The 27,949-nt window shown below is 44.2% G+C and overlaps 1 protein-coding gene across 7 annotated transcripts in view; it reads left to right on the top strand.

Annotated features, from left to right (window-relative positions):
* Positions 1-27,949, top strand: part of FRMD4A (FERM domain containing 4A) — a 357,979-nt gene that overhangs the window by 291,738 nt on the left and 38,292 nt on the right. For all 7 annotated transcript variants that reach the window (XM_066182742.1, XM_066182743.1, XM_066182745.1 and 4 more), the window contains 5 exons: positions 4,356-4,439; positions 11,067-11,132; positions 11,346-11,403; positions 13,172-13,258; positions 27,774-27,850. In XM_066182742.1, the coding sequence (XP_066038839.1) occupies positions 4,356-4,439; positions 11,067-11,132; positions 11,346-11,403; positions 13,172-13,258; positions 27,774-27,850 (372 nt within the window). The remainder of the gene's footprint in view (positions 1-4,355; positions 4,440-11,066; positions 11,133-11,345; positions 11,404-13,171; positions 13,259-27,773; positions 27,851-27,949) is intronic.

The raw sequence follows: 27,949 nt of genomic DNA, 5'->3' as shown, positions 1-27,949 counted from the left end.
CCTAATCCTCTGCTAAAGAAGAGCATTTTCACATTACTGAAAGAGAATGCCCAAATGCTTCAGCTGACAAGATTTAAATATGTTTACTTTTAGTCTGGAACATACCATTGAATTTTGGACAATCAAGTATCCCTGTTCAGCTGATTTTCAGGTGGAACCAGACACTTAAGATTGGATCCGTGCTTTTCAGCGTTAGCTGCAAACATTTTGACTTCAAAGGCATAGAATTGCATGTATAAAGCTCCTAAACTAGTACCCTGCAGACGGATCTAAAGGTTATTAGCTCCAACTAATCTTGTTTTAGTTGTGAGCTGAGTCACGCTTGGTTGGCAGAGCATGGGCAGGACAAATTTCAGTTCCTTAGATGGACACAAATCCTACAGTTGTGACTCTCTTTAGGTCTACATAAAGGAATTACCAAGGCTTTGCTTGGTAAATTACCAATTCCCCTCTAATTTGAGGGGGAATACAGTATATTGTTAAAATAATTGAGATTTTTTTCCCCCGAATGTAATCCTGCCAGATTGAGAGTCCAGTCCCAAAATCTCTGGGAAACTCACACACCTTTGTTTTCAGATGTTCATAATCCAGTTCTTCAGCCTTAAACAGTTTGTATGTCAAAGCGGGAAGAAATGGCATATACTGATCATTTGTCCCTCAGTTTGGGGAAGGGAAGGAAAAACCTCTGAGTAAAAAAAATCCTGAACCACTGCAGCTAGTTCCTCATTGCTAGATTTCTTCCAGTTAAACAGTATGAGACATTTCGAGTGAACTTCAAGTCTTTCAGCAATGTATGAAAGAATAACAAGGGAGGAAAGCTAACAGCCAGTTTCCTGCTAGGCAGAATTTCACAATAATTTCAACTTGGGCAGATGGTAATCTAACATAGTTTCAGAGTTACTTTTCTTTCTGTGTAACCAAATGACATTTAACCAATTAGAATGTATTAAAGGGTTAGAAAACCTGGGCTGCATTCTAATGGTAAAGATCCTAAACACTGTATTTTGAAAAATACCATCAAATCAGAGAATCTCAGACTCTGCATTTCCTCTTGCATTCTACAGAGTGAATTACCATGCTGAGAAGAGTTGGTAACTTTAACCTGCAGTTTTGTTTTGTTACTGATCATTGTTATTACACATGCTGGAAAATCTGTGGATTTTCTGAGACAACTGTGTATGTAATTTTGCACAAAATTACCTTAGACAATATGCAAAAACTTGTTTTTCACAAAATGTTTATGAAGTTCTAGGCAGGCCTTTTGTCCCCGTGTGTAGATGAAGATACTAAGAGGTGGTGACTAATTTATTTGCACAAGACTCATTAAATAGGCACTACCAGAACAAACCCAAGAAAAAGGAGTTCTGTTTCATAGGTCCATTCTTAGTCAACCTTACTTCTGGCTTTCTAACCAGCTTTCAGAAACCCATGCAGATGGCCTTTCCAGTTCAGTTTTCAAATTGTCATTCAGTCCTTTAAATATTACCATTTCCACCGTAGGGAAAAAAAAAAAAAAAAAAAAAAAAAAAAAAAAAAAAAGGAATAAAGTGGTCTAGGGGACACAGAGAAAGTGTGTTCGGAGCCTTTCCTCTGCATAATAATAAATCTGTATCCTAAACACCCTTCTGAATATATTAGCCCTGGAGGCTGGACACTTCCGAATATAAAATAAATGCAGCACAAGTGACCGGATTAAACAAACACTTTCTAAATACAGTAATAAAATAAACACACTGAGATATTTCACTAGAAAGAGCATAAAAGGCAGTAAGTACAAACCCACTTGAGATCCTGCTGGAAACATTTTAAAAATTGAGGTGTTCAGTGTTTTAAAAGGAGCTGAGAGGAAAGTGACCTCATGACCACTAGTTCAAATACAACCTGAGGGGGTTTTTTTCCTTTTTTTTTTTTTTTTGTGATTTGACATCTTTTTGGGAGTCTAAATTAATTTGCCTTAAGATGAGTCTTGCCAGAAAGCTTAGTGAATGTATAGACCACAGAATGAAATACCTTTTTGTTCCTGGAAGTGATTACCTGACATACATTTGGTGCTTTGAGGCTGTGAGGCACTATCCTTACAATATTTTCTAGGTGCTGAGCAGAAAGGTTAATCCCACCCAATATCACTAAGAATGTCTTTTTCTCTGATCCTTAAAAGATCTTGTCACAGCACAGGCAAACTTTGTGCCTCACTGGTAGAAAAAAACAGAGCTGACTGATGTTCGCCCTTTCTTTTATAGCAGCCATTACTGACTCAGAGATTTTCCCAGACTCTCAGAGATCGTTAGTCACCACTAATCTTGCCCTATTTGATAGATTTCTGGGCTCAGAAAGTCCCTGTTTGGAACTCACTCTGTGCTTTCCCAGAAAAGTTTTGGAAATCTCTCAACTTCCTTTTCTGAGCAGCCAGCCTCAAAAAATCTTCATTTGAAGGCAGTTACTGCTGCTTGTGCTCTCATTGTCCCAGGTTCTAGTCTTTTTTCCCAGTTTCTTTCGAAACGTCAAAAACCTCAGTAAGAGCTGAGTATGCACATGTTGTGGTGACAGCTCTGGGCAGTAAACTCTAAAAAGCGGCAACTTGTTTTCTAGGCTGTCAGTCACAGAGCAGAGCATCCAGATCAGCAGATAACATAGAGCAGAGCAGCTTCATGTTCAGACTTGTGCAGATATTTACCTGCCATGGAAGGATAAATCTGAATAGTTTTTGAGCATTTACACTTAGAAGAGAAGAGCTCTGATGGCCAAATGACCACGGGATTTGGGCAGGAGTGGGTGTTCAAACACTGTTTGTCAAGAGCCTTTTGGCTTGGCATCGGAGGTGTTACAGAGTGGTTTTCCATGTACTTGGCATGGCAGCAGCTGCCTCAGTTCTTGTGTGCTATTCAGCACATCTTCACTTTGCAAAATTTGAGTCTAATTGAGACTTGGACATCTCTCACAGATTTGTCCTGACTAGATGTTTGGTCCTGTTTTAAAACTACTTAACTGATTGTCAAAGAACTACCATAATAATAAATAATACATGCCTGTAGACATGCCCAAAATGCCTGCTCCAGGATTTGTCAGTGGTTTACCGTATGGCCCAACCTAGCAGTTAACCTGCAGACTCCAATCAAGACAAACCCACCTAGGTCTCAGGCAGAGCCTGCTGCTGGGATGTGCAAATGGAGAAATACTGTGGGAAGAATTTTACAACTGAAGCAGTATCACCTCTCTACAAGTCAACATACAGACCGTCCCAGAGACGAGGACGAAACCCAGAGTGATCTGGGATGTCCAAGAGCTCCTTGAGTCTTAGCAGATGTCAGGATCTCTGCTCTTCAGCCAGAGAGGTCAAGACTACCTGTCTGCCTGTCTACCAGCCCTGTGGGAGAAGCCAGTGGGTTGGGAAATCTGGAGCTCTGGAAGAGGTATCTCTCTCTGCAGCTCCAAAACAGCCACACTTTTGGGCAGGATAAAGGGAAGGGCATAAGAAGGAAGAAAAACTTGCTGGCAAGAAGTAAGCCAATAAACACGAATTCTTTGGCACTCCTCCGTGTCCTGTCTGGTCCTCTTGGCTGTGTATTTCTACAATTTTAAAAATTAATAGCAGCACTGCCTTCCTTCCCAAGCCTTTGAGGTTTGGGGTTTTTTTTCTATGTGCACACAATTCCATGTGTGTTTAAAAGTGGGAAGGGAGGCATTTGGGGTTTTTAGGAGAAAATCCCACGGTTTCATTTCATCTGTAAGAATCTGCCTCCCATTTCATGAGCTCTCCCTGCTCTCTGCTGCACAGTGATGCTGCTCCAGCTGGCCACTGTGGCCACTGGAGGTTGCAGGGAGAAGAATGTTTGTGAGGTGGTTGTGTAGGAAGGTTTCGTGTAGCAGGACACAAATTCAAAGTGGAGTCAGTGAAGATGTTATGCAAAGGACAGGTCACTGGGCAAGAGACTAAAAACAACCTGTGATGCTAAGAAATTATTATTTTTGCAGCAGTTTGTGAGGCATTAAATAAAGGTGTATAATTGCAGCTGAAAGCATCACTTTCTCTTCCCCTTGGTTTTTTTTCCCCTATATGAACATGTGATGACACCCTGCTCAGTGACATGTGACATTGTGGCTTTTGTGTCCAGTCACTGGTAGGAAGTGCTTCAACATAACCATCTGGGAGAGCTTCTCTCCAGTTTTGATAATAGAGGGAAAAGTTAACTGGGCTGCCATAAAACAAATAAAGTGAGGAGAAAAAGGAAACCCCAGTGCCTTTTGTTAAGAAGGAACAGATGTAGAGCTGTAGCAGCCTGCCAGCTAGGTCAAGTCATATCAAATATTGTGGTTGTTTTCTTGTAGCCTGATCCTCCTTTTGAACTCTCTTTCAGCAATGAAGTTGTAAGGAATGAATTAAAGAAGCTGCCAGCCCTTCCAACACCAGCGCTGAAGGAGCATCCTTCCCTCGCTTACTGGTAATGTATCACTCTCCTTGTGCAGGACCTGCCTCTTGCAATGTGGTCTGAGAATGGAACTGGGATGCAGAGATTACTGCTTTCTGGCTCTGGGTCTGTCACTGACTCACTGCATGACTTAACACAAGTAGAGCTACCATGCTGGGCCTCAGTTTCCCCATCTGCCCAATGCCTGGCCAAAAATCTACAGTAAGTGTGCAAAGGTCCCGGTGAAATCAAGAGGCATAATGTGCCATTTACTTTCACAGCAGTTGGCATTTGTGAAAGAGTTTTCCCGGTTGGAAATGTCAGTGTTTTGCACTGCCCTGTGTAGAGTGATTCAGTTTCAGCTTGCAAGTCCTCTATGAGGCAAGCTGAACTCATCTCCTTTTACATGAACTCAGTGTTTGGAGGTGGATGCTTCTTTGCTCTGTCTTTATTGCACTGAAAAATAAGCCCAGGGTAGGAGCAGGGTCACATTGAGATTTTACATGCCACACACATAGATTCTTTGTGCCACCCTGCATATCCCTTTTATCTATGCAAATAGAAAAAAAATTGGGGAAAGACTATTCATTAAAGGGGAGATACTTTCACTCAATTTTCTGCTTGTTGCTCTTTCATGTTTGCCTTTAAAGCATTAGGCTGTAAGCCTGAGGGTTGGATTGAACTTCTTTATCTGCTACTCTTCTAATTTCTGCATTTTGGTAATTTGAGGATGGCAGGGGGAAACAAATCAGTTTCTAGGCTATGATCTCAGTTCTTCTCTTTGCCAAAAAGGTCATCCTCTTCTCCTAGCATGGCTACAACAGTGGAATTAACTGTGCCTAATGTCAAGTCATAGGCAATCTCATCATGAGGTCTCCTAATCACTTTCTGAGAATATAAAGAGAGATTTAGAGTCCCCAGCTGAAATTAGGCTCACTGACACAACAACTGTGGATCATCACAAACTCCTGATGTTTCGCTCTAAAACCAAATCAAATCTTCATGAAAAATGATATATGTAGCCTGCCATTTCATTGAAGATTATTGGTCTTCCTCTGAGGAGCATCTCTTTTTCCAAAAACTACTCCACACACTCAAAAGCGGTACATTCCCAGGTGTCCTGGCTGATTGACAGACTGGGATCTCAAGCTGAAAGCCATCTCAAGAGGAGTGATGGGAACATGTAGGCATTGACAGGGAAGGCAAATCTGACCCGTCAGCAACAACACGGCCTGAGGTCTTAATAAAGTGCCACATAGCAAGAAGAGCCATGTAAGATCCTCGTGCTCAGAATATGAGTTTTGCCAATGAGTTTGCATTTATACACAAGGTACAGAACTTGCAGCTGTACTTAATTTTGTGGAGGGTCTCATGTGACTGAGAACAGGTCACAGGTTGGGAAGGTGGCATTGCCAATGGAGTAATAAAATCAAAGGCTACAGTCCTGTGACTCCCTTGTGATTTCATGTCAGTAATCAGGTCTCAGAGACCTCTTTAACATTAGTAGTTCATTATTTTTTAATGATGGCTTTTTTCTAAACACCCTCTGAAACACTTAACGCTCTCAGGAAGCGTCTGTTGGTGAATCAGACAAAAAGCCTCAAAAGTACAGATCAAACTACAGTGATCTAAGGGAGCAGATTTTTGAAACTGTGTTCTCTGACACTTCTTCACATCACATGCAGATTATGTACTGGATGCAGATTTCATCCAAACCTTTTCTGCGAGCAATCAGTTTTATTCTGCAGTTCTTCAGCATTAGCACAAGCAGTCCCAAGTGAATATCCAACCCTAGAAAGAAAGAAACTTTTAAAACATTAAAGGTGGGATGGGTAATGGCTCTAGTTAGTTTAAAACAGACAAACAAAAGAAGTTTGTACTGTATTTTTATCATCTGAACTGGATTAAGAGATAATAAAACAGATAATCAAGTAAATACTGTGATATCTTTGGCAAGAGGCTGTAAAAGATCTTCATAAAATAATACAACATTTCCATGACACACCATTAAAAAGCATCAGCTGTTGCACCTATCAAATGTAGTGAGACCTGTGGGATGAGTTCTGAATTCTTAGATCAGCACAGTTTGTGCCTCTGATTCCACTTTCATGGAGTCTCCTTGTTTCATACCCTCGGTGTAGGCCTTTCCCTTCACTGTAATCCCTTGCAGCTTTCTCCAGGTTCTGAATAAAATCTTGTTCTCAAGCATCTTTTGGCATCTCTGATTACTGGTGAAGAAAGAAAGGGCTTTTTGGTTGGTTTGTTTGTGTTTCTTTTTCTTTTTATATGAAAGCTGAGCTTCTGGTCCTCCCACACAGTCCAGGAGTTGAGGCCCTGAGTTGTGATTTCTCTTGGTCATGCATGGAAACAGACACGAAACCAATCACAGAGGCTGGAAAGAACCTTTAGAAATGTGCTAACTCACAGTGCTCCTTTCCAGACACTTCTCATTGCATTTTATCTCATTTCAGATCCTCCCTAACAAGCCAGCCCAGTATTGAGTTGTCAGTAATAAGGCCAATATGAGGTGCAACAACACAGAACTGAATGCTAGATCAGGGTTTTCAACAGACTGGGGGAAGATTTCCAGGTTCCCACAGACTTTGAATGCGAGCTTGTTTTTAGCAGCCCAAAGCATCAGTGTTGCCAGAAAACCCACCTCTGAAAATGTCAGCTGAAAATAACTATTTAGTGATTTTCTCTGGTTGAACACAGACCTAAGGCCCTGGTCCAGCTCTTGGTCCCTTGGCCTAAGAGATGCTGGTGGCTTCAGAGGGACAGCATATGACTGCAAATAAAGACATTATTTGTTCAATAATATAATCAAAATGGAAAAGGCAGGTTAGAAACAGAATAACACTAAGGAACAGCAAGGAGTGGACAGCTATTTAAAACAGCTCAGTGTGCTGGAAGGAGAGGGAGGGAACAACTAACTTTGAAAATCTGGATCTCATGATGAGAAACTCAAGGCCTGCATTTGCTTGCAAGTTGTCTGCTGTCCAGTTCTATTAGCTGCTGGGAAGGGATTTCTTGTTACTTCTAAAGATCTTTATCAGAGTTGTCTGCTGCAGGATATCATCCATGTATTAATTTCTGCAGCTTTGGGGGGAATGTTTTATGAGCTGGCAAACAGACAGCAGTGCTTCAGCAGCCTCCGTGTCTCTGTCTCCACATTAGTTAAGCATCATCTGTCAGCCCTGTGCTGTGAATGAGTTTCTGTGGCACCAACACAACAACAAGGCAGAGCAGGGGGGAGAGGAGACGTCAGCTGGTGGTCCCAGAAGTGTCCCAGCACTCTCCCAGCTGTCAATGGCAGCATGGCAGCTGCCTTGAGATGAACAGCTGAAATGATAGGGGAGCATGTTTATGGGCTCTGCTAATGCTCCTTCTGACCCGTGAATGATTTTGCTTGTTTTCCCTGGCATGTGCCCGGCTTAACCGTCCAACCCAGAGCTGGAGGTAGAAAGCAACCTCTGTGCTCGATGATCCTTCTTGCACAGGGCAGTGGGAAGGAAAAGGAAATTCAGAGAATTGTTAGAGGAGGGACTGACACACAGATTGTTCTGACCGTGAATGTTTTTCCAGTGTGGACATTGCTATCTGAGCTAGATGTCCTCAGCTCCCTTTGCTGTTAGCAGAGAGAAGCAGCAGTAACCTCCTCCCAAGGAAGTTATCAAAAACAGATTGGATGAACTGTGCTCTGAAGTACATGTTTCTCTCCCCAGTGACAAGGCCAGTGCTGCAGGAAGGTGAAAGGCCGCACATCCCACTCTTGAATATGGCTTGATTGTTAATTCAGGCTTTATATTTTTTGCCCAAAGGAAAGAAGAAACGAAGATGATACTTACCTGGCACTTGATATCTGTAGACCACAAAACATTTTACTAAGAAATATCATCAGTACCCTAACAGAGTAATGGAGGTACAGCATATGGACTATCCCATATTTCTAGCATGGGTTATAAATACAAGTCTTTGTCCTGCTGTTCAAAAAGGCTCCCTGACATCTGATCTGTCCTTTTGAAGAAAATGGGCCATCGACTGGCTTCCCTACCCAAGGAGCATGGTCTAGGAACATATCAATTATTTTGTAATAATAATTTGTAAGGAAGCAGAGCACATCCAGAATCACATTAAGTAATCAGTATGTCCAGGTACATCTATCCTTTCCTTGAATGGCAGCAATATGAGACCTTGATCTGGGCAATAAACTGCACAGAGTGGAAAATGAAGCTAGAAGTGTTTTCCACTGGAGAAACTCCATTATTTTCTGAGAAGTCAGTCCTGGTTTGTTCCTGTCTGAGACAGAGGAATTGCATCCACATGTAATCATGGTTTTAAGAGGTAATTTCAAAGGGCTGTAAGCCCTCTCTGTCTATCTTTTTTATTAAGAATGATGTTTTTTGGAGATCTTCCAATACTGAACACTCGTAATTCAGTTATTGCTCCAAAAGTAATCCTGTTTATGATAATCATGGCAAGAGACCCAGGTTCTGCCTTCATGTGCACACCCATAACATCTGTGGTACTTGCTTGGATCATAGCTCTTCATAGCTGTAGAATTTAGAGCTTACAGATCATTTTCTAAGCATTAAAATGATTCTGAGGGATTTGACGGGAGAGCTGGACCATTCCTTTACCCATGTAATGTGTCACTGGCTCAGTCAGCATCCTGTCCCTGCTGTGGTCTGCTGATGGGACAGCTCCAAAAAGGGCTCTTTTATTTTTGTAGGATGAATGGGGGAAGCCACTTGGTGAGTAAGTAAGGAAAGCAGTTACTCTCAGATAAACAACAGACTTGTGAGGGAAAAGCTGGCCCTATTGACAATCCAGCAGACTGTCTCTGAATTGCTCTTTGCTGCCTTCAGTGATGTTTCTGGTTCTCCTTTCTCTCTTCATTATTAGGTCTGCACAATCCTCAGCTTCCCTGTGCCTGTTCTTTCTAAAAGATGTTTTGGCTCCAGAGATTCTGGGTCTCTTTCTAAGAGAGGTTCTGTCCTCTCTGGCACAGGGTTGCAAATAGGGAAGGCAGCAATGAGAAGATGCAGTCATGTTAAACCATGCGGGTGAAATGCTTTGCAAGTCATCACCAAAGCCTCTGTGGGCATCTCTGAGCAGTCGTGATGAGGTCATCTACCACATCACCCACACTGCTATGCTCCTTCATACTGCCTAGCCATACAACTGGCTTCAGTTCTGCCTGAGGAAGGAGTACCACATGGTAGACAACTACAAGGCCCCAGTTAGAGACTCCTGCTGGATCCAGGAAATGCAGAGAGGGAGGAATGCCAGTTCACATTGTCCTAAACCACATGCAGCGTGATGGCATGGGATAGACACGTGACACAGATGGAAGCTCATGCAGAGCCAGCTGGGGAGGGCACTAAGGTGGCATGAAGATAGTTTAGGTTTCACTCCTCTTGGTCTAGGAGGTTCTGCACAGTATCTCCAGGAGACTCAACAGACTCCCTGTCTTTGGGAATCAAAAATAAATTACAAAATAAAGAGCAAGAAATTGGTTTTAAACCTGAGGACTTCAGTGTTCTGTCATGCTAGTGTAGCAGAGCAGGTCCCGTGTGAATTACACTGGAACCTTGGCTTATACTTTGCTATGCTGTGACCTTGATAGCACAGCTGATTGTATGCATCAAAGAGCTCTGCTGCCCATTCTGCTGCCCATAGAGAAGAATGAATTAAATTCTTTAAAAGTGAACTTACATGTGTCTCTCAATCTGTCATTTGGGTCATGACGATCTCTCTTGGATGCTCCATCTCTACTGCTTATTGGCACACACTCAGAATTGTTTTCTGACACAGAGGCCCACTGGTGTGGAACAGCTTCTGTGGTTCACTTTGGAACACATGATGACATGGTTCATGTCTTCCTAAAACATAAAATGATCTTAGTCTCCAAAGAGCTGTTGGAAATGGGCCCTGGCTCATGCCAGCTTCCCAGTGCACAGCCAGGACTTGCATGGGGGAATGCAATTTAGGATAACCCAAAAGTAAGCTGTCTAAGCAAAGGCACATGAATACTTTAAGAGCAAGGAAACTCAAGTTTGAGTACCCTGAAAATATCCCCTGTCACTGCTGTTATTGTTGCCTTTGTGTACACTAGGAATTCAGCTCCCTGCTGAGAGATTGCTCCAGAGTACTTCCAATACTGCACCTGCAGTTATGCAGTTGCAGTGAGGAGGAATCTGTCAGTCTTAGGGCTATGACTGGCCACCAATTTCTGACAGCTCTGCCCATCTTCCAGAGGATGTGATGGGCTTGGAAAGAAGTTACAGCAGTTAGGACAAAGCAGATCTTGAATAGCTCCAACACAAATCTGTTTACCCTCAGTGTAGTATTGTGGGCATCATTTAGGAAAGGAATACAGAAAGGGAAAAGTCTGTACAGTATGTAGGTATCATGTTTGTGAGGAAAAAGGGTTCTTCCAGACACTCAAGTCTTAGAAAACCATTTTTATTCTCAGTCTGTGACTCCTCCTTTGTTTACCCTGGTCTGCACCAAATCCCCTCATCTAATGGTTTTCTTGGCATCTTTTGATTCTATCAGTCAGCAACTGTGTTGACAGAACTATCTCCTCAGCTTTTGACAAGATTTTTAGTCATGACAATGCTATTATATAAAACATCCAATTTTTTTCCTTTTCAGTGAGGATCGAGTCATTGAACATTACAAGAAACTAAATGGTCAGACAAGAGGTCAAGCAATTGTAAAGTAAGTGAAATAAGAATGATTTCTTTGTGACCTTTGTTTTATTAGGAAGTATTTATGCAGGACTGTAAATACAAAATGTAACTATGCTTCCCATCTCATGCAGTACTTCATTTTTAAGTATTTCTTGGCATAATTATTTATTTATCTAAGATTTTTTTCAGATCATCCTCTCAGCTTCTCAGATGTGTTATTCTCTTCTGTGTTGTTTTGCAGTTACATGAGCATTGTAGAATCCCTCCCAACATATGGAGTGCATTATTATGCAGTAAAGGTACGTGCTACAAGAAGGGTCCTTCACTGAATTAAACTCTTGTTGAAAAGGGAGGGAGAGAGGTACAAACAGCCATCCTGCTCTCAGAATACAATACACTGCTACTAAAGTCTCCTTTCACTTCCTGAGGTAGGATAAACTTATTTCAGCTGTGTGTGCATGTTTAGTAAATACAGTTCCAAAGAGGAAAACCCTGTTCTTGGAGATAAAACTCTTGCAGTCCTGTTGTGCTGGAGTGTTCAGCTCAGTCAGCAGCATGGCAATGCCAGTGAACCACCACCAAAGGGAAAAGCCAGACACATCTCTGGCAGACAGTCCTTTTTTGTAGCTCCAGAAGGTCAGATCTTTCCCAGATGGCAGATCCATGAGCATGCATTTAGGGCCAGCCATGACCTGCATCCTGCAGGTCCCCTGACATATGTAGATGGATACAGAGACTGTACATCTTTTTAATGCCAGAACAGTCTTGTACTCTAGACATAGGTAACACATTCTCATCCCCGAATAGCTCTCCACTTCTGTGTGGACTTCATGAAGTCCCTCATTTCTTTTGTTCAATGATTTATCACCGAAATTTCCAGTCTCATATTATTATTATTACTTCCCTGCCTGACCAGCTATGTATGCTAGTTATTTTTTTTTATGTAAAGAAATCAATAAACATAGAAAAAAAGCTAGAGCCATATTCCCCAGAGCATATTCCCTCATTTATCACCCCTGAAGTTTTGATGTGTTTCATCATTATCTCTGTGCACAGATCATATGGGTTTTCATACATTTGTAATGTCTTGCACACATGGGGTACTATAAAAACACAAATATCTGACTGTACCTGTCTCAGGAAATGTGTTTCTAGTCTATTCCTGCTAATTGGATATAATAATAAAGTTATTATTATTTCACAAAAAGCATTAGCCTTATCTTTTCTCAGAGGACAGGATCTCTCCAGCACCCTTTGCATCCAGATCTCTTGGACTACTCTAGATGAAGAAAAATCTAGTGGATTGGGCTGGACATTCAATCCTGCAAAGACTTGAGAGCTATTCCAGTGAGCTCCCCATGGTCAATAAGCAGGAGTGAGCAGCAATGAGGAGCAAATATTGCTTATAATAGGGTTTGCTTCTGCCTGATGTGGGGGTTTTGGTTTTGCTGTGTTTTACCCTGCCATTCTCTATCACATTAACAGAACAGATGTAATTTCATTGAGGACTTCAGCTCAGTAAATTGCAGAGACTGGGATCAGATATCAGCCATTACTCCATAAGGACATTTTATTGCACACTCAGACACAAAGCAGTTGGGTCCGAGCCTGTCAGACCTTATCACTTGGTAGCTCTCAGGTCCCATTACTGCTGCATTTTCAAGACTAATGCTAAAATCCCTCCACATAATTCAAGTCAGCTGGGTGATTCACTTTCCTTCCTCTCCAATCTCTGAGTGTTCAGACTGAATAATTTACAGGGAAGAGAAAGAGGATGCACCACTGCACAAGGGACCCATGTCAAACCTCCTCACCTCCCTAACAGCATTTTGAGTAACTTGATCACATGTGATGTATTTTAAATTGTTTTATATGTCATAGTCAAAAGTGAAACAGATCTCTTCTAAACACTGTGGAGCTTTGTGACTTGTGGGAACTCGGCAGGGGGAAATTTAACAACACCCATTCAAAGATATTACCTAGAAACAAATCTTCATCTTGAGCAACGACACAGGAAATCTCCAGCATTTCCCCATCGTATTCAACTCCCTCTGTTTTCTCTTTCAGGACAAGCAGGGAATTCCATGGTGGTTGGGACTTAGCTACAAGGGGATTTTTCAATATGACTACCACGACAAAGTGAAACCAAGAAAGGTAAGTGTTTACTTTTCTACCAAGGTCTGGGCTTGCCACACATGTCATAGCTTGAGTCAAGGGTGTGATGTACACCAAATGCTGGCATTGATTCATGTGATTTTTGAGGGATGTTTGTTTTCTCCCAAACTTTTCTCAATGTCTGCAAAGAATTAATGGACAAAAGTAACTCGTAATTTATTAAAAATTGTGGGTTTGGAGGAAATAAGCATCACTTAATCTTGCAATTTACGTTTCATTTTTGTGTGATTCATAAGACATAGATGGGAACTCAAGGACTGATCTTCTCAGGTGCTGGAGGCCTTCCGTTCACTGGCAATGGTAGACTGGGGGTGCATAGCCAACCCTTGAATTTTTTTGTATTGTCAAGCCATAAATGATCTGAGGGAGAAAGGGATGAAGAGACAGGAAAATTGCTTCCATTTATTACAAAAAGAAAATTGCATGATTTTCTCAGGACCAGCATTACATTTGATTAGCAATGATTTTCCTAACTGAAGAGTTAAAGTCAAGGTAGCAGGGAAAGATGACTTTCAGCACATGCCTAAAAAAAAGGCATGGGAAGTTTTGATTCTTGAGCTCAGCCTGTGAGGGGGACTCGTGTTCTGATTTTCCTGCCTAGGATGCCATCTAATATAAAAAACCTCATCCCTGAGCACATGCCCTGCAGCTGGGAATGTACAGCCTGTTAGCAACAGTGTTTGTTGCACTGCAAACCTGTGGAGACATTGGGAGGCAAAGCTTCAGGCTGGCTTGCAGGCTGCAGAACCGGATGATTTAGAACAACTAGGCAAAAGCTTCCACAGTGAGCTAATGTACTTTATTTCTCTTTGCACTGTCTCTGTACCAATTCTTCTTTCACCTCCTCTGGTCATATTCAAGTTGGACACTGCCTGGGGCTCACAGAGAGCATCTTCTATTAAAATGAACTAGAATCAAGGTCTTGGTAGAAAACTGAACCGCTAAGGAGGTAGCAAGAGACAACAGGTGCATCAATTAGCCTTTTATTCAGTGAAGGCTATTAATAGGACTTTTATTCATTAAAAGAAAGAATGAGGAGAGTAAGGAGGTCTTCACAAAAACAAAAAGACACATCTGTTTGGGATGGATCAATCATTACCTGCAGGGCAAGCCATCCTCACACATGGTAGTTTAGAACATGCCTAGGCTAGGTGTTTGCTAGGTGTAGTAGTGCCAACCCCCCAGGGAAGACATGTACTTAAAAGATGCCTTCAGAAGTCAGTCTTAGGAATACAAACATTTCTTTGGAAGAAATTAGTGCCCTGCCATGACAGGACTCAGCCTTTCACAGGTTACAGCAATTACTGTCAGCCCTCTTGGGATAAGAGGGTTGGTGGAGAGCATCAGAAAGAAGGAGAGGAGAGATCAGGTGCTCTGACTGCGTGAGAGGAGACACATTTCCATCAGAAGGGTCAAGCCTCCTTTCTCAGCTTCTCTGCTTTCTCTTTTCAGGTGTTCAGGGGGATCTAATCTGTAGCATTGGTTTTGGAGATTGGTAAAATCTTTGCCAGCCTCTCTGTGTCCACTCTAGCCTACCTCTAGCACTCACACTGCACCTCAAATAAGGGGCTTTAGGCACCTCTGATCCTTTTTCTGCAAGTGTTACCCTAAAAAAATAGGGTGGTGGTTTTCTCTTTATTGGGAATTAGGTTTTTTTTTGGTCTCAGCAAATCATGTATGAAATCTAGCAGACCCAAAATAATGGTGCTGCCTTATGTATAAACCACTAAGAACCGTGGCAGAAGTGGTCATTTATGTGTGAGGGAAGGTTGGGTGGGAAGGGAAAGCAGGAATTTCCGGGCTCAGATCTGTCCATTGCCACAATCCAGAGACCACAGCAGTGAAAAGACAGTCTAGATGAGCATTTCTCTGCTACATGATGCTTGCAAACCCCATCTGTTGGCAGAGCTATTCCAAAATGAACAGCCTAAATCAGGGATGGGACTTGGACAGAGTGGCTGAAGCTTTGTTATTTTTCTCCATGGAGTGATTTTACGTTCTGTGGAGCAAGTAAAAGGACTTCTTACCCTACACAGGTGGTAAAACCCCACTGGCGAGAGCAGATCACCTACCTAAGCGAGGCGTAGTGTTTAATCCTGTGCTAATTAGATTGTAAAATTGCACTTGATAACCCCAAGTATCTGGGAGCAGCCTGCCACAGTATCTGATTCATTTCACTGCACCAGCATGTGCTGGTTCAAGTCTTTGCTGTGCAAACAGGAGGGGTAAACCTTACTGAACTTTCTGCAAGGTAAAATTAATGGGGGAGGGGGAAAGAGATTATGGCTTTTCTGATCCTTAATATTTTGTTCCTGCACACTGCCGATGCCAGCAACAAACAATGAAAACTTACAATGGAAAAATAAGTCTCCCTGGAAAAAACACATGCAGAAAATTTTAGCAAGAAACCAGCTGAAATCAAGACACTTATATTAAGTGCATATAAAAACCTTGCTTGTCTTATGAGGGAGATTGTAATGTTTTCCTGTATGTCATCCTAGATAGATTTCCATGTTTCTTGTGCTTGCGAGTAAAACTTAATGCACACTAAGCAGCTGAACCTATCTCAGGTGATCCCATTAGCAGTCACTCAAAACCATGATTTCAGTGAATTGCTGGAGTAAATCAGGCATGTGTCTCTAGAAAACTAACCAGGTTTGTCAGCAAGTTAGATGAGACTGGAGAAGGGAATTGAGGCTGACACAGGGCCAGAACCTCATCCTGTTTGCACTGTTCTCACTCAGACATCAAGTTCTCCAGCATTACTGTGGATGCAGCTGAGATGGGTATCTGGCATCTAGTCCTGGGTGGTTCAGAGGGGAATGCAGGGCTATTAAACTGGAATGCAGTTGTTCCTAGACTGCAGACACTAAAGTGTCTCTGTGTTTCTATTTTTATGTTCCTACCTGCCTATGCTTGAATTTTGTGGAAGCCCTGAATCAACCCAAAGCCACCACTTTGAGGGTCGTCCTTTTTCTTCTGTCTTTTAAGGGCTAGCTTACAGACTCAGCAAGCCCTGTCAAAGGCTTCCTCTTGAATGTTGCCTGTTCTAGTGCAAATGTGGTCCCTATGAGTTATAATCTAGCTGTTCATTCTTGGGTATGAAATAATTGCAAAAGTTTTGGTACACTAAACAAAATCCAACGCTCCAGCTGAACAAGAAGAAGGGAGTATCAAGTGTGGAAAGATGGCTGCTGTCCTGCCAGCCAAATATGGGGGGATTCTGGAACCTGGGCTTGCAGAACCAGTGTCATTTGTGTAGGAGCAGCTCACAGCTTCCAGGGTGGACAGAATCCATTTCCCTCTATGTTAAACTTAGCTTCTAAGTGAAGCTTCTAAGCTTCTTGTGAAGAGAAAAGACCAAACCCATCGTTTTCAGAGAAGGGTCATTAGAGGGTTTTTTGCTTAAATTTCAGAGCAACTGGAAAGAAGGCCAAGGCACTGCAGCAGCCCTATGTGAGCATTTGTCTGTCAGTGACGTATGTCCATTTTAACCAGCACACAGGGATGTGACTCCACTCCATCCCCAGACACCTGTACACAAAGAGCCGAAGCCACAGCCTGGAGCTGTGAGATCTGCACACCCAAGTAGTAGCACTAGGCATATCTCTGTTGTTCTAGTGAGATATTCCCACTGATTTAAGAGCCCAAAGGCATTTTTTTTGTGCACACAGCTTAACAGTTAGTAAACAATTAACTCCAAGCTGAAGCGTGAATGATTAACAGAGTCAGCCAAAGGACTTCCATATGGCAGATAAAAAGACAGAGAAAATGTTTAACTTATCACCAATAATAAAATTACCTTAAAGGAGAGTCTAGTAATGTTTAGTTGCTTTGTGAGATATATAGTGTTATCTCATTTTCTTCCATAGAAAGCTAGTGGCAATGAAACCTAAAGTGAGCCTTTTTTCTCAGACTCATAAACATTATCACTGCTTACATTATCTGGTTACTGAAGAGAACTCAAAGGGAATAAAGGTTTTTAGAAATAAGATAAAATGTGAGGGATCACAAAATTCAGCCATGAACATAACTTGACAAAGAATTTCTTTGTGACAGCCACCAGTTTCTGCCATTTCTTCTCAGCATTACCCTTTCTCTGAGATTAAATGAAACATCCTGTGAAAATGCTCTGTCCCTTGCCATAAAGTCTCTGCAGCAGTCTTTGGGTTCTCATGACAAAGAATTTAATTTTTAGTTTGTAGTGTCATCATGAATCCAAAGCAAAAGTAACAGGTTGACTTACCATTTAAACATGCAAAAACAAGAGGCAAGTTGGACCCATCCTACCAAGCAATGCAGAGCACAAGTAAATTCAGTAGTTTTAAGCGTCTGATCAGAGAAAAATCACCTGCTTCACAAACGCATGAGCAAAGTAATCAGCACATTAATTGTGTCCAGAAAGATTGCTGTCCAGTGCCACTTGGCCTTTTCCAGATAACAAGAGATAGAGTGAACTTTCCCAATTCCAGAGGCAAAATGAGATATTTACACAGGAGGAGCAGTAGCCTAATTAAGAGCTGCTTTATTGCAGAACAAATAGATCCTCTCTGCTTTAGGGCATAATGAAGCATTGTCAAGTCAGTAACTGCATTGATGGAGTGGTTAAACTTGTGCTTCCTGTGGTGAAGGAATGACAGACCAGTAACTTAAAAAAACAGAAAGTAAGGATTGATGTGAAATGTACAGAAACTAGTGAGTGATGGGGAGGAGGAAGCTGACAAATTGCTCTGTGTCTTAACTGATCACAGAACACTGGGAGAGTCAAAAAGGCAAAAGAAACGTGAAATTCAAATTAGTTACAGGGACCCCAATTCTCTTGCACAGCTCCTTACCAACATGATACAATAGCAGCCAAGAATTCAGAAGGATTGAAGATAGCACTAGAAGTGTGACCTTTCATCCAGGGTTTTAACATTGAGTTGGGTATTTTCAAAGAGGATTTTAGGAGGGGTTATAAATCCTCATGCTCAAGGAGGGTGTTTGGTTTGACACCAAGTTGGTTTCTGCTGTCAGCATTATGGAGCATGTGTCTCACTCCTCTCACTGGCATGCTGCTGAGCCACAGGGTGTATTCAGAACATGCTGGACTTTCTCTAGGGCATCCAGAATCAAGTGAGGTCAGAAAATGTATTGGACTCGTGTTTTGTTGGGCTCCGCGTCATTTCCTAGGACCTTTGCAAACACCTTTGCCTTGCAGACAGGGATAGAAGATTTCAAATTTACAAATGAAAAAAAACGACCAGAAACCATTTCCAGGAAATACTGATTTAAAAGCTGGTGGAGTCTCAGTGGCATTGCTGTAATAAATTATTCATTGTGATTAGCAGGCTGTTAAGGACTACCTGCTGACTCCTTCTGCTCTGCGCTTTCATTTCTCTTCCCGTTTCTTCGTGCTTCTTGGGTTTTGGACTTGGCTGTAAACTGAACCAGTCTTCAGGTCATGGTGGGTTCAACTCATTTTGTAATTCCGTCTTGGTTAAGTATTTGGAAATGTGGATGGAGCATGGGAGGAGGGAGACATATACAAAGTGAGGTTCCTCACAGCACTGTTTCTTCTCATAGAGAGAGGCTGCTCACCCAGTTTCCTTCCTCAAAATATAATACCCAGACCTGCAACCACTGAAGAGCAGACACAGTTTAAAACCTTCCCCTACTGAAATGTCCTATTCCATCCCCATTAGACAGGAGACCATGTTCTCACCAGCACCTTTTTTGCTGCTGTTTGCCCTCAGTTTAGAGTTTCTACCATCCAGTACCAGGCACTTCCCCTTTCAGCACCTACTACTCCATGCCTTACCACTGTGCCAAAGAGCTGCCAAACACACTGGGAGCTGAATAAATGACATCAAAGCACACTGGGCTGGAAAGCAGAATTATGTCCCTGACACTAAGAACTTCCACAGGATTTGGCTGGACATGCCCCTGGGCTGTGATTCAGTGAACATTTCTTTTGGCAGAAGTATCAGCCCAAGTGGCCTTCAGCACTCTCCTCCCCCACCACAACCCTGCCCCCGCTGCTCACTTCCTCCCCTGGGCCCCTTCCTCAGCCATCCTGGTATAGTTGTGCAGTTGGAAAGGAAACTGCTCCAGAGAAGGGATCAGACTGGCTCAGCACCACCCAGCCGTAAAAAGTGGTCACTCTTAATTTCAATCAGTTCCCAATCCCATTCATTATCTGACCCACAATCGGTATCCTAAAGCAAGCTGCATAAATCACTGAAGCCAGAGAAAGGAACAGCCATTAACCTACACAGTAACTCTGGGGAGCAAGACAAGAGCTTCACAGCTCAGAACAAGTTGGAAAGAGTTCAACTGCATGGAATTTGTCATGGTTGAAGCAGGATGAATTAACAGTTAGATATAAGGTCATCATCACCACTTTTTCCTCCTCATAAAAGCTGGTGAAAATTTGCTTCAATATGTCTCCCAAACAGGGCTGATTTGAGACAGGTGAGTAGATTGTCTAGGTAAATGAACTTTTTAGAATCATACAGTTGTCATGCTCAATTTCCATTATGTAGGTAAATAAGTAGTTTTATCAACTACAATGCTTGCAAACATTAATACATAGTCTAAGGCACTGCTGCTTTATAAAGAAACCAGCACTATTCTGGTGGTTTAGTGTGCTGTGGTGATACCATTAGATATATAGTTCCCAGGGTTTTCTGTGAGAATTTATATTCAGAAAGGCTTGAGCATGACGTCCCATCCCATGTTCTAGCCAAATCAAGCCCATGGCTACCATTAAATATAGGAGTAGTCCCATCAAAATAAAACTCCCTTCTCTAAGTCCTTTGTCATATTCAGGTCTTAAAGAGTAATTCTGTGTAAAAGCAGCAGCCAAGTCTTAAATGATTTTGCAGCACACAGCAGGAACTTCAACAAGATGCAAAGACAAATCACTCTGACAGCACAAAGTGAAACAAATTGGACCTCAGAGCCCTGGAGTTAGGGTGGAGATCTGGAGAGAGACTGAAACCTCCTTGAGCACTTATGCTTGGCTCTGAAGTGGTAGTAGGCTCCTCCACACCCCACCCTGCTCAGATGCTGTCTCTTAGCTCACCAGGGCTGCTCTGAAGGCCTGGGCATTTTTATCACCAGATGAAGCCAGGCAGGGGTCCCATTACTCAGTGGTTGTAGCTATGAGACACCTTTAGCCAGTAGTCTTGGCAGGAGGCTCAGAAGGTTCACTGCAGCCATCACCACAAGAGTGGTGGCACCATGACACCACTGGGCAGACACCCAGCATCACAGGAGTATTTTCAGTCACACAACCTATTGTGCATCACCACAGCAGCATGGGATGGGAATAGTGATTCCTGTATTTTGGTTCCAAGACAGAGGCACTTTAGCCAAGCCACTGGAGAAGACATGAGGATCCTTAGGAGAGAGAGTAGCAGTAATGGTTTGTGGGCAGCATGAATCTTCCTAGGGTGCCACAGCTGATTCATAGGCTACAGACTGGGCATCCTTTATCTAATACATGGGATATTGTGCCAGAAAGGAGAGTTCTTCAATGCAGAAAGATCCAGTCACTGCGATGTCCTTTCAGAGAATAAAAGGGAAAAAGTTTAACTTAAACCAATCAGGAGAAAGAAAGTTCTTTGTAGATCTATTGATTTAGACACACACAGCGTGGTGACAACAATGCACAATCTAACAGCAGCTACCAGATATATACGTGCAGTGAAAGTGGATTTTGTGGTTTATAAAGTCAAAGTCTGATCTCCCAGTCTGTGTACAGTTACAGACACAAATATCTAGTTGCATTATTTAGACAAATAATGCTTTATCCAAATAGCAGCTCTTCCCTCTGTGATCTGATGCTCTGCTGTCTCTCTGAGCCAATAAGCCACTTTGAAATTTAAAAGGGAATTGTGTTTCCATAATGGAAATGAATGCAGAGTGGTTATTATATAGACCTAGAAGCAATTTGTGTTTGGTCAAGGCAGAAATGTTTGCTGGGGTGGTGTGGTCCCACAAGAACAGCACACAGCAAAAGGGATCTCAAATTGGACCAGAAATTGTTTGTCCATTTGGCAAAAAAGAGCCCTGTAGCCTGAGGCGAAGAAGTAATTAGATAGTGAGCTGGGATTGCTGACAGACCACTGAAAAGTCCCACTTAGCCAAGCCATTCTCTCATTCCATGAGGGAAGGGAGGACGGCAAGCCTCTTGGAAGATCATTGGTAGGGCTTTTCCCACATCAAATCACACAGGAAATCTCTTTTTTTTTTTTTTTTCTTGTTTTGAGAAGTGAAAGAAAAAAAATACCCCAAACTAATAAAAATAAAGGAATGAATGGAACTGTGGCAGGATGGAGAACTAAGTTACAGTGCAGCAGCATCCCCATCTCATGATCCAGGGGCACCCTCAGCAGTGGATCACACTAATTCACAGGTGACAGCCCACAGAAATCACTTGGTATATCTGCCCCTGAAACAAGAGCTCATTTGTTTGAGCTAAGATGGTGCTGCTCTGCCTGGACCAAGTCCTTCCTCCTTCACTCTAACTAGTTTGACAGAGGTATGATTGATGGGAACAGGGTTGGCTTGAGGCAGAACACAAATCCATGCCCGGAAACCATGGCCCCACTGAAATCACTGGGACAAAACTGCCATTGACTTCGCTGGAGCTGTGATTTCCATAGAGTTTAAGGCCAAAAAGGGACTGCTCACAACCTCCACCCTGACCTCCTGCATAACTCAGCTCCTAGAATTTAGCTTGCTGGTTTGTTCAGTGGAGGAAATTACATTTCCAAGGAGGAATTTTTTTTGTTATGTTTGTTTTGTCTTTAAACTGCAGGACGAAAGACTTGGGAGTTTGTAGCTTCACTCGTGCAAGCTGTGTGAAAATGCTGTCATTGTTTTAGTTCCATTGTTTAATACCAGTTTTAGTATTGGGATGTCATGGAGTGCTGGCTCTTGCCCATAGCATCGGCGCGGGAAGGGGTTGCATTGGGGCTGTTAGAAATGTTCCACATAATTTCTCTGCCTTTCCTATAAGCCATTCAGAGCATCCAGTCCGGGTGGTAGTCCATGCATTTGGAGGGATGATTGTTCTTTCTGCACAGTGTGATTTAACAAGGCATTAATCATCTAGGAAGCAGCAAGCCTTGAAGGACTAGGAGATGCCATATAGGTCAGCAATTCCAAGAGCAATTATAGTTGGTCATTTATTAGATCTTTAGAATCAAAGAAAAATATGGGTCAGAAAGGCCTGTGGAGGTCTCTAATCCAACCTCCTGCTAAAAGCTGAGTCACCCTCAGAGTTTGATCTGGTTACTCATGGCCCTAAGTGTTTGACCACCTGCACTGATTATTTTGGGACTTGGGGTTTTAATTTATATATCTTCTAATAATTTCCCTTGCTGCAACCCTGCAGCCTGTGTCTATTGCCTTTTATACTTTCACTGGGCACCTCTGAGCAAAGTCTGTCTCCATCTTCTTTGTAAATTCCCTTTGGGTCATAAAACAGAACTAATAGCAGGTAGATCCTCTACAGATTTCTGCAGATGGTTTGATTCTAAACAGCCACCAAACATGCTATCTGGAACCCTTGAAAGTGTGTGCATTCAGCCTTTGCCTCATCTCAGTGATTCAGCACACAGAAAAGAGGAAGAAAAGTAGACTCCTGGGCATTTATATTTGGTTCTTAAGAGACCAAATGCAAAATGGTTCACACTGTGTTCCCACAGCATGCCCAGCGATAGTGCACATTCCCCAGTTCAGTGCCAAGTCTAGCTCTTCTGGGCACAGCAGGCAGAGAAGTGTATCAGGGACCCCATACCCCAACCTCAGGATTTGGAATTACTCCAAAAAGTACCATTTGGGCATGTTTCTCTAGGTGCCATAGTCCAGACAGCACTGTGCACCAACATCCAGTGCTGGCCTTCAGCAACCCTCTCTGTCCTGTGCCTGAGCTGAAGGACAACACAGGAGCAAGCAACAGCCTCATTACTGCCAGGGGTTCCCAAATAAATGGCACAGTACTTCCACTGAATACTCAGGCAAGGTTGTCTGAGCACAAAGGGACAAGCACAGCCCAGTGCCTAGCACTAATTCAGGTCCCCACACCTCTCCAAAAGTCCAGGTCACCCAGGCCGTGAGTGACCAAGCCAGAAGCAATCCCTGATATTTCATTCACAAAAGACATTCCCTTCTTTATCAGGAACTTCCAGGATTTTTCAAATACTCTGACACTGACCCTACCTCCTGGCATGTGCAAACTCCACAGTACCAGCCTCATGTTCAATAAAAATGGTAAAAAATTCTTCAGACTCAAATGGCTGAAATGGATGCAGATCCCTGGGCCTCCTCTCCTCCAGGCTCAGCTTAATTAAGGACCAGCCAGCAGACCACAAGTGTGCTCACAAAAGAAGCTTGCGTCTGAAGGGTTTTGACTGCAGCTCTTTGTAACTACTCACAAACATCTGGTGCCTGGCAAGCTTGCCAGCCTCTTGGAAGGGGTTTCCAGTGAGAAAATTCCTGTAGTTTGCGCCTGAATTCTCCGCAGCGCACCATGCAACACTCGGATCTCTCTCCTGGCACCTCTTCTAAGCTGCCAGCTTTGTACAAGTCATTTCTGGCACTGGCTTCCCCATCAAGGTCTCCCCACCCACCCCAACACATTTTAAACAGTGCACGTGGTCTGATGGGGAACAGTTATTCCCTTGAATGTTCACGAGTTGATAAGCAATTTTTCAAATTCAAGTGATAGTGTCAGTTCCAGTTTTATTGACATGATGAAACAGATCACGGTGGGGACAGGCCCCTCAAAGGAGAAGGGAATAAGTGCAATTATGTTTTACTAGCCCCTTTCACATGCATGTGTGAGTGTGCAGCTGTGCTCAAAAGTAAGTCTCATGGATACTTCCTTAAGTATCTGTTGAAGATTAAATCATCTCATGTGCAGCCTGTAATGATGGCCACTACCAAAAATGGTTCCCATCTGAAAGCTGCCCAGTGCTGCATGATCCCAAACAAGCTGCTGACCTCAGAAGAGAGCCCAGCGGGCAAACCACCACATCACAGACTTGGCCCTCTGCAGCACCACTAATTGTCCCCTTGTCTGTGGGCACTGAGTAAAGGCGGCTACTCAAGGGCAGGGGAACTGTGCTCTAAGCTTGTGTTACTGATTGGCTTTCTCCTAAGACCCATTTCCACTGTGTTTGGGGAGATGCTGTCCCAGTCCCTGCTGAGGTACTCTTTGTCAAAGGATCACTGCACCTCTGATACAATCCCAATACAAATTGTCCCACCCACATGTGCAGGCATTGGATTCAACGCAGGAAATTAACCAAAGATAATCATAAGCCAAATAACCCAAAACCAGACCCAACCTCGGTGCAGGGAGGGGCAAACTTGCCATGAACACGGATGCTTTGACTCAAACCAGCCCTAAAACTAGCACAGCACGCATCTGTTGTCACTGCATTTCCACAAGATCCTGTTGAAATTATGACCAGCTCCCTGCTGGGGCTCTATTCCCCAGTGAAGGTTACAAGCACCAGCACGGTAAAAGGATCGTGATGGGTAAAAATTATGCTTCCATTTAGAAAGGCCCACTAATGGCACCTTGTGCATCTGTCACTGCATTAACAACATCAATTTGAAACCATACAGAAGGTGGACAACTGGTGAAGGAAATAGCTTGCTTACATTAGGAGGTCTGGCTGAAGGGGGACCTTCAGCTTTGTTTCTCAGGAGGGACTGTGATCAGCTGACAGGAAAGTGGACACTTTCTTGTGGGTATTCACATTTTTGCAGATTGGATTCTTTTTGTATAGGAAGGGGAAGACCTCTCAGATCAATATGGGAAAAGGGAAAAACACTGTAGAATAATACTTGGGGAACCAATGGAGCACAATTGCAGCAATGGTAAAACACACGTGTGCGTTCGGGAGAGCAGAGCTATGGAATAAAAGACACAAACTTAAGTTGTGGGGTCACTTTCACCTCCTCCTTCCCAAGAGTCTGGATTTGCCTCCTTCTGCCAAGGAAAACACAAAGCTAAATATAAAAACGCAGCAATCTGGGGAGCTGCTCCAGTGCCCAAAACGTAGGTGTCTAATGCTGTTTTAGGCACTGCTGGTGATCCAAGACATCTGCGTGGGGCTGTGGCAGATACAGCACCAGACCTATGTCAGGCTTCCTCCCACCCGGGGCAGCAGCCAGGGGCCAGGCAGGGAACCCTGGGGCATGGAAAAGGGCACTCCATGCCTGCATTTGGGCATCTAAGCAGCTTCCCCAGAGCCCTGTGTGTTTGGACAGTTGGAGTTAATCATCGAAGAGAAACGAGAAACAGAGCTTCTCTTAGCAAACAGCACTGTGAGATTTGTTAGCAGAGAGGGTAAAAGAGAAAAGGATCCGAGCACAGGGGACAGTCCGGCAGAGAGAGAGGGGGAGGATTGGCAGGAGAGCATCCAAATAGAGCAGCTGCCAGCAGCTCAGAAAAGTTTCAAATTCCTTCTGCGCCACGCTGAAGTTTAGTCATAAATGACAACGGGGGACCTGGGGACAGAGGGATATTTTCTGAAGGGTGTGATCTGCTGGCTTTTTAGACTCTTATGTGTTCCACATGTCTGAGCGCCTCCCAAACACGTCCTCTGCACATGCCGTGCAGCACAGCCGCGTTATCCTACCCGCCTTGCGGACGGGCATCTGGAAGCACGGAGGGATGTTTTCAGCTTGACCCCAGTTGTTGTCTGTGGGAGTTTAGGCCCCAAACTTCCTTTTCATGCCTTTGAAGCCAGGCACTTAAAGAGGAGTCGGACTTCAGCTCCCGGCTTAACCCTTTCACCCTATGTCTGTCCTCCCTCGGTGGGTAAAGTAGTGGGTATTTCTGTGCTTCAAATGGTGTTTACAAGTTTTATGCAGCAATTAATATTTCCAGTGGAGGAATAAAATAATCCCCTAAGAACAATGTAACTTTCAGACTTCCCATCTCTCCTGGCTCCCTTCTTCCCCTACCCTCGACATGGTGGACAGCCCCAGAATATGGGGCAGTTCACTGCTCTTCTTAACCCCTACCCTTCCTTCCAAGAAGCACTGTGTTACAGAAAGGAAAAAATAGAGGGGGAAAAACAAACAAAAACAAACAAACAAAAAATCCACCTTGCTTGGAAACGTTAACAAATATTTTCAATTTTGCTGCCCTTGAAGTACCAGCAAGGAGAAAATTTTGGGTCCTCTCTGTGGTTTATTATCTAGATTTCAGCTCCACCAGCAGCTGTATCAGTGCAAATCAAATTACGCCTCCTGTTTACTTATCTCCAGAGCGCTGACAGTGGCAGCCGAGGCTTATCTTGGCGTGTCAGGAGCCAGCGCCTTCCTCGGGGATAGGACAGGAACTCCACAGAAGCTACATGGGGTGAGAGAAGGAGTGTATATCAATCAGGGAAAGCTCTACTGCCTCTGCTCCCCAGCAGCGGCGTACGTTGTCCAGCTCTGCTGCTTGCGAGGGGCAGTGCAGGGAAGCCGAAGTCCGAGATGTCCAGGGGGGTGGAGGCTGCCTCTTCCCTGTGGATTAGCAGCCTGGAAGCCAGGGTTTGGATTCTGGCTTACTCATTTGCAAGGAGGAGGCAGCAGTGGATCTGCCCGCAGCGGTGACGGTGTGATAGTTCGCGGAGCTGACACTATTTCCCGCAGCTCCTGAGGTCGGTCCGCCCTCCTGCCTGGGAGATGGGCGTTATTTCACGGGAGAAGTGTGGGCACAGGGGCCGCGAAAGCGCATCCCACTGCCCAAAGAGCACGCAGAGCCCTCCAGGGCTGGCCCGAACTGACTCAGGGGCGAGGGCACGCGGCATTTCACCCCCACGAAAAGCTTCGTGCCTCAGTTTCCCCCTTGATGGTAGTGTTGGCTTTGATCCAGTGCTGCTCTGAGATATGACCTGCTTATTGCCGTGTTTTGTACCGCCGGGAGCGCCGGGAGCCTTGGGCATCGCCACCACGAGTCTGACAGCACCTGGGACAGATAAACTATCTCCACTCGGCTCATTGCTCGTGCCCGTTTTATGTGGATCGCGGGTTAAAAGCAAAGCTGGGTATTAGCATTTGGGTGGAGCGGGGGTCTCATTCCCTTCACCCCGGGGAGAGTTTGCTGTGCCAGAGGCCGATGCACCACCCCAGGTGCCAGCCCTCCAAGGACAACGTAGTCGAATCACGGTTTCCCCGGACTTTGTGTTTTCAACACATTTGGCCCCGCGGAGTAAAACCGGCGCCCTTGCCGGCCTGCCCCCAGCACCGAGCCGGCCGCGGGCAGCGGGGGCCGGGCGGGCGGGCAGGAGAGACAGAGGGAGGGAGGGAGGGACGGAGGCCGCCGCCCGCCCCCGGGGCTGCCCCGCGGGTGCGGGCGGGGGGCGCGGGCGGGACGCGGGGCCGGGGCGGGGCGCAGCTCAGCGGGGCATTCCCGCCGCAGTGCCGGGAGGAAGCGGCGCGCAGGGCTGGGCGAGGGAGCGCGTGGAGGCGCCTCATCCCCTTCTTCTCCCTGCAGATCTTCCAATGGAGGCAGCTGGAGAACCTCTATTTCCGCGAGAAGAAGTTCTCGGTGGAGGTGCACGATCCGCGCAGGTGAGCCACGAGACGGGCCGGGCTGAGCCGGGCGGTGCGATGCCGAGCCGGGCTGAGCCGGGTCCTGCCGAGACCGCGCTGTCCCCGCTGCTGTGCGGG

This window comes from Chamaea fasciata, unplaced genomic scaffold, assembly GCF_029207755.1.
Source record: "Chamaea fasciata isolate MVZ Bird 193981 ecotype frontalis unplaced genomic scaffold, bChaFas1.0.hap1 SCAF_5, whole genome shotgun sequence".
Taxonomy (NCBI): Eukaryota; Metazoa; Chordata; class Aves; order Passeriformes; family Sylviidae; genus Chamaea; species Chamaea fasciata.
Note: the sequence above shows the minus strand (reverse complement) of the source record. Positions and strands in the feature narration are given on the sequence as shown.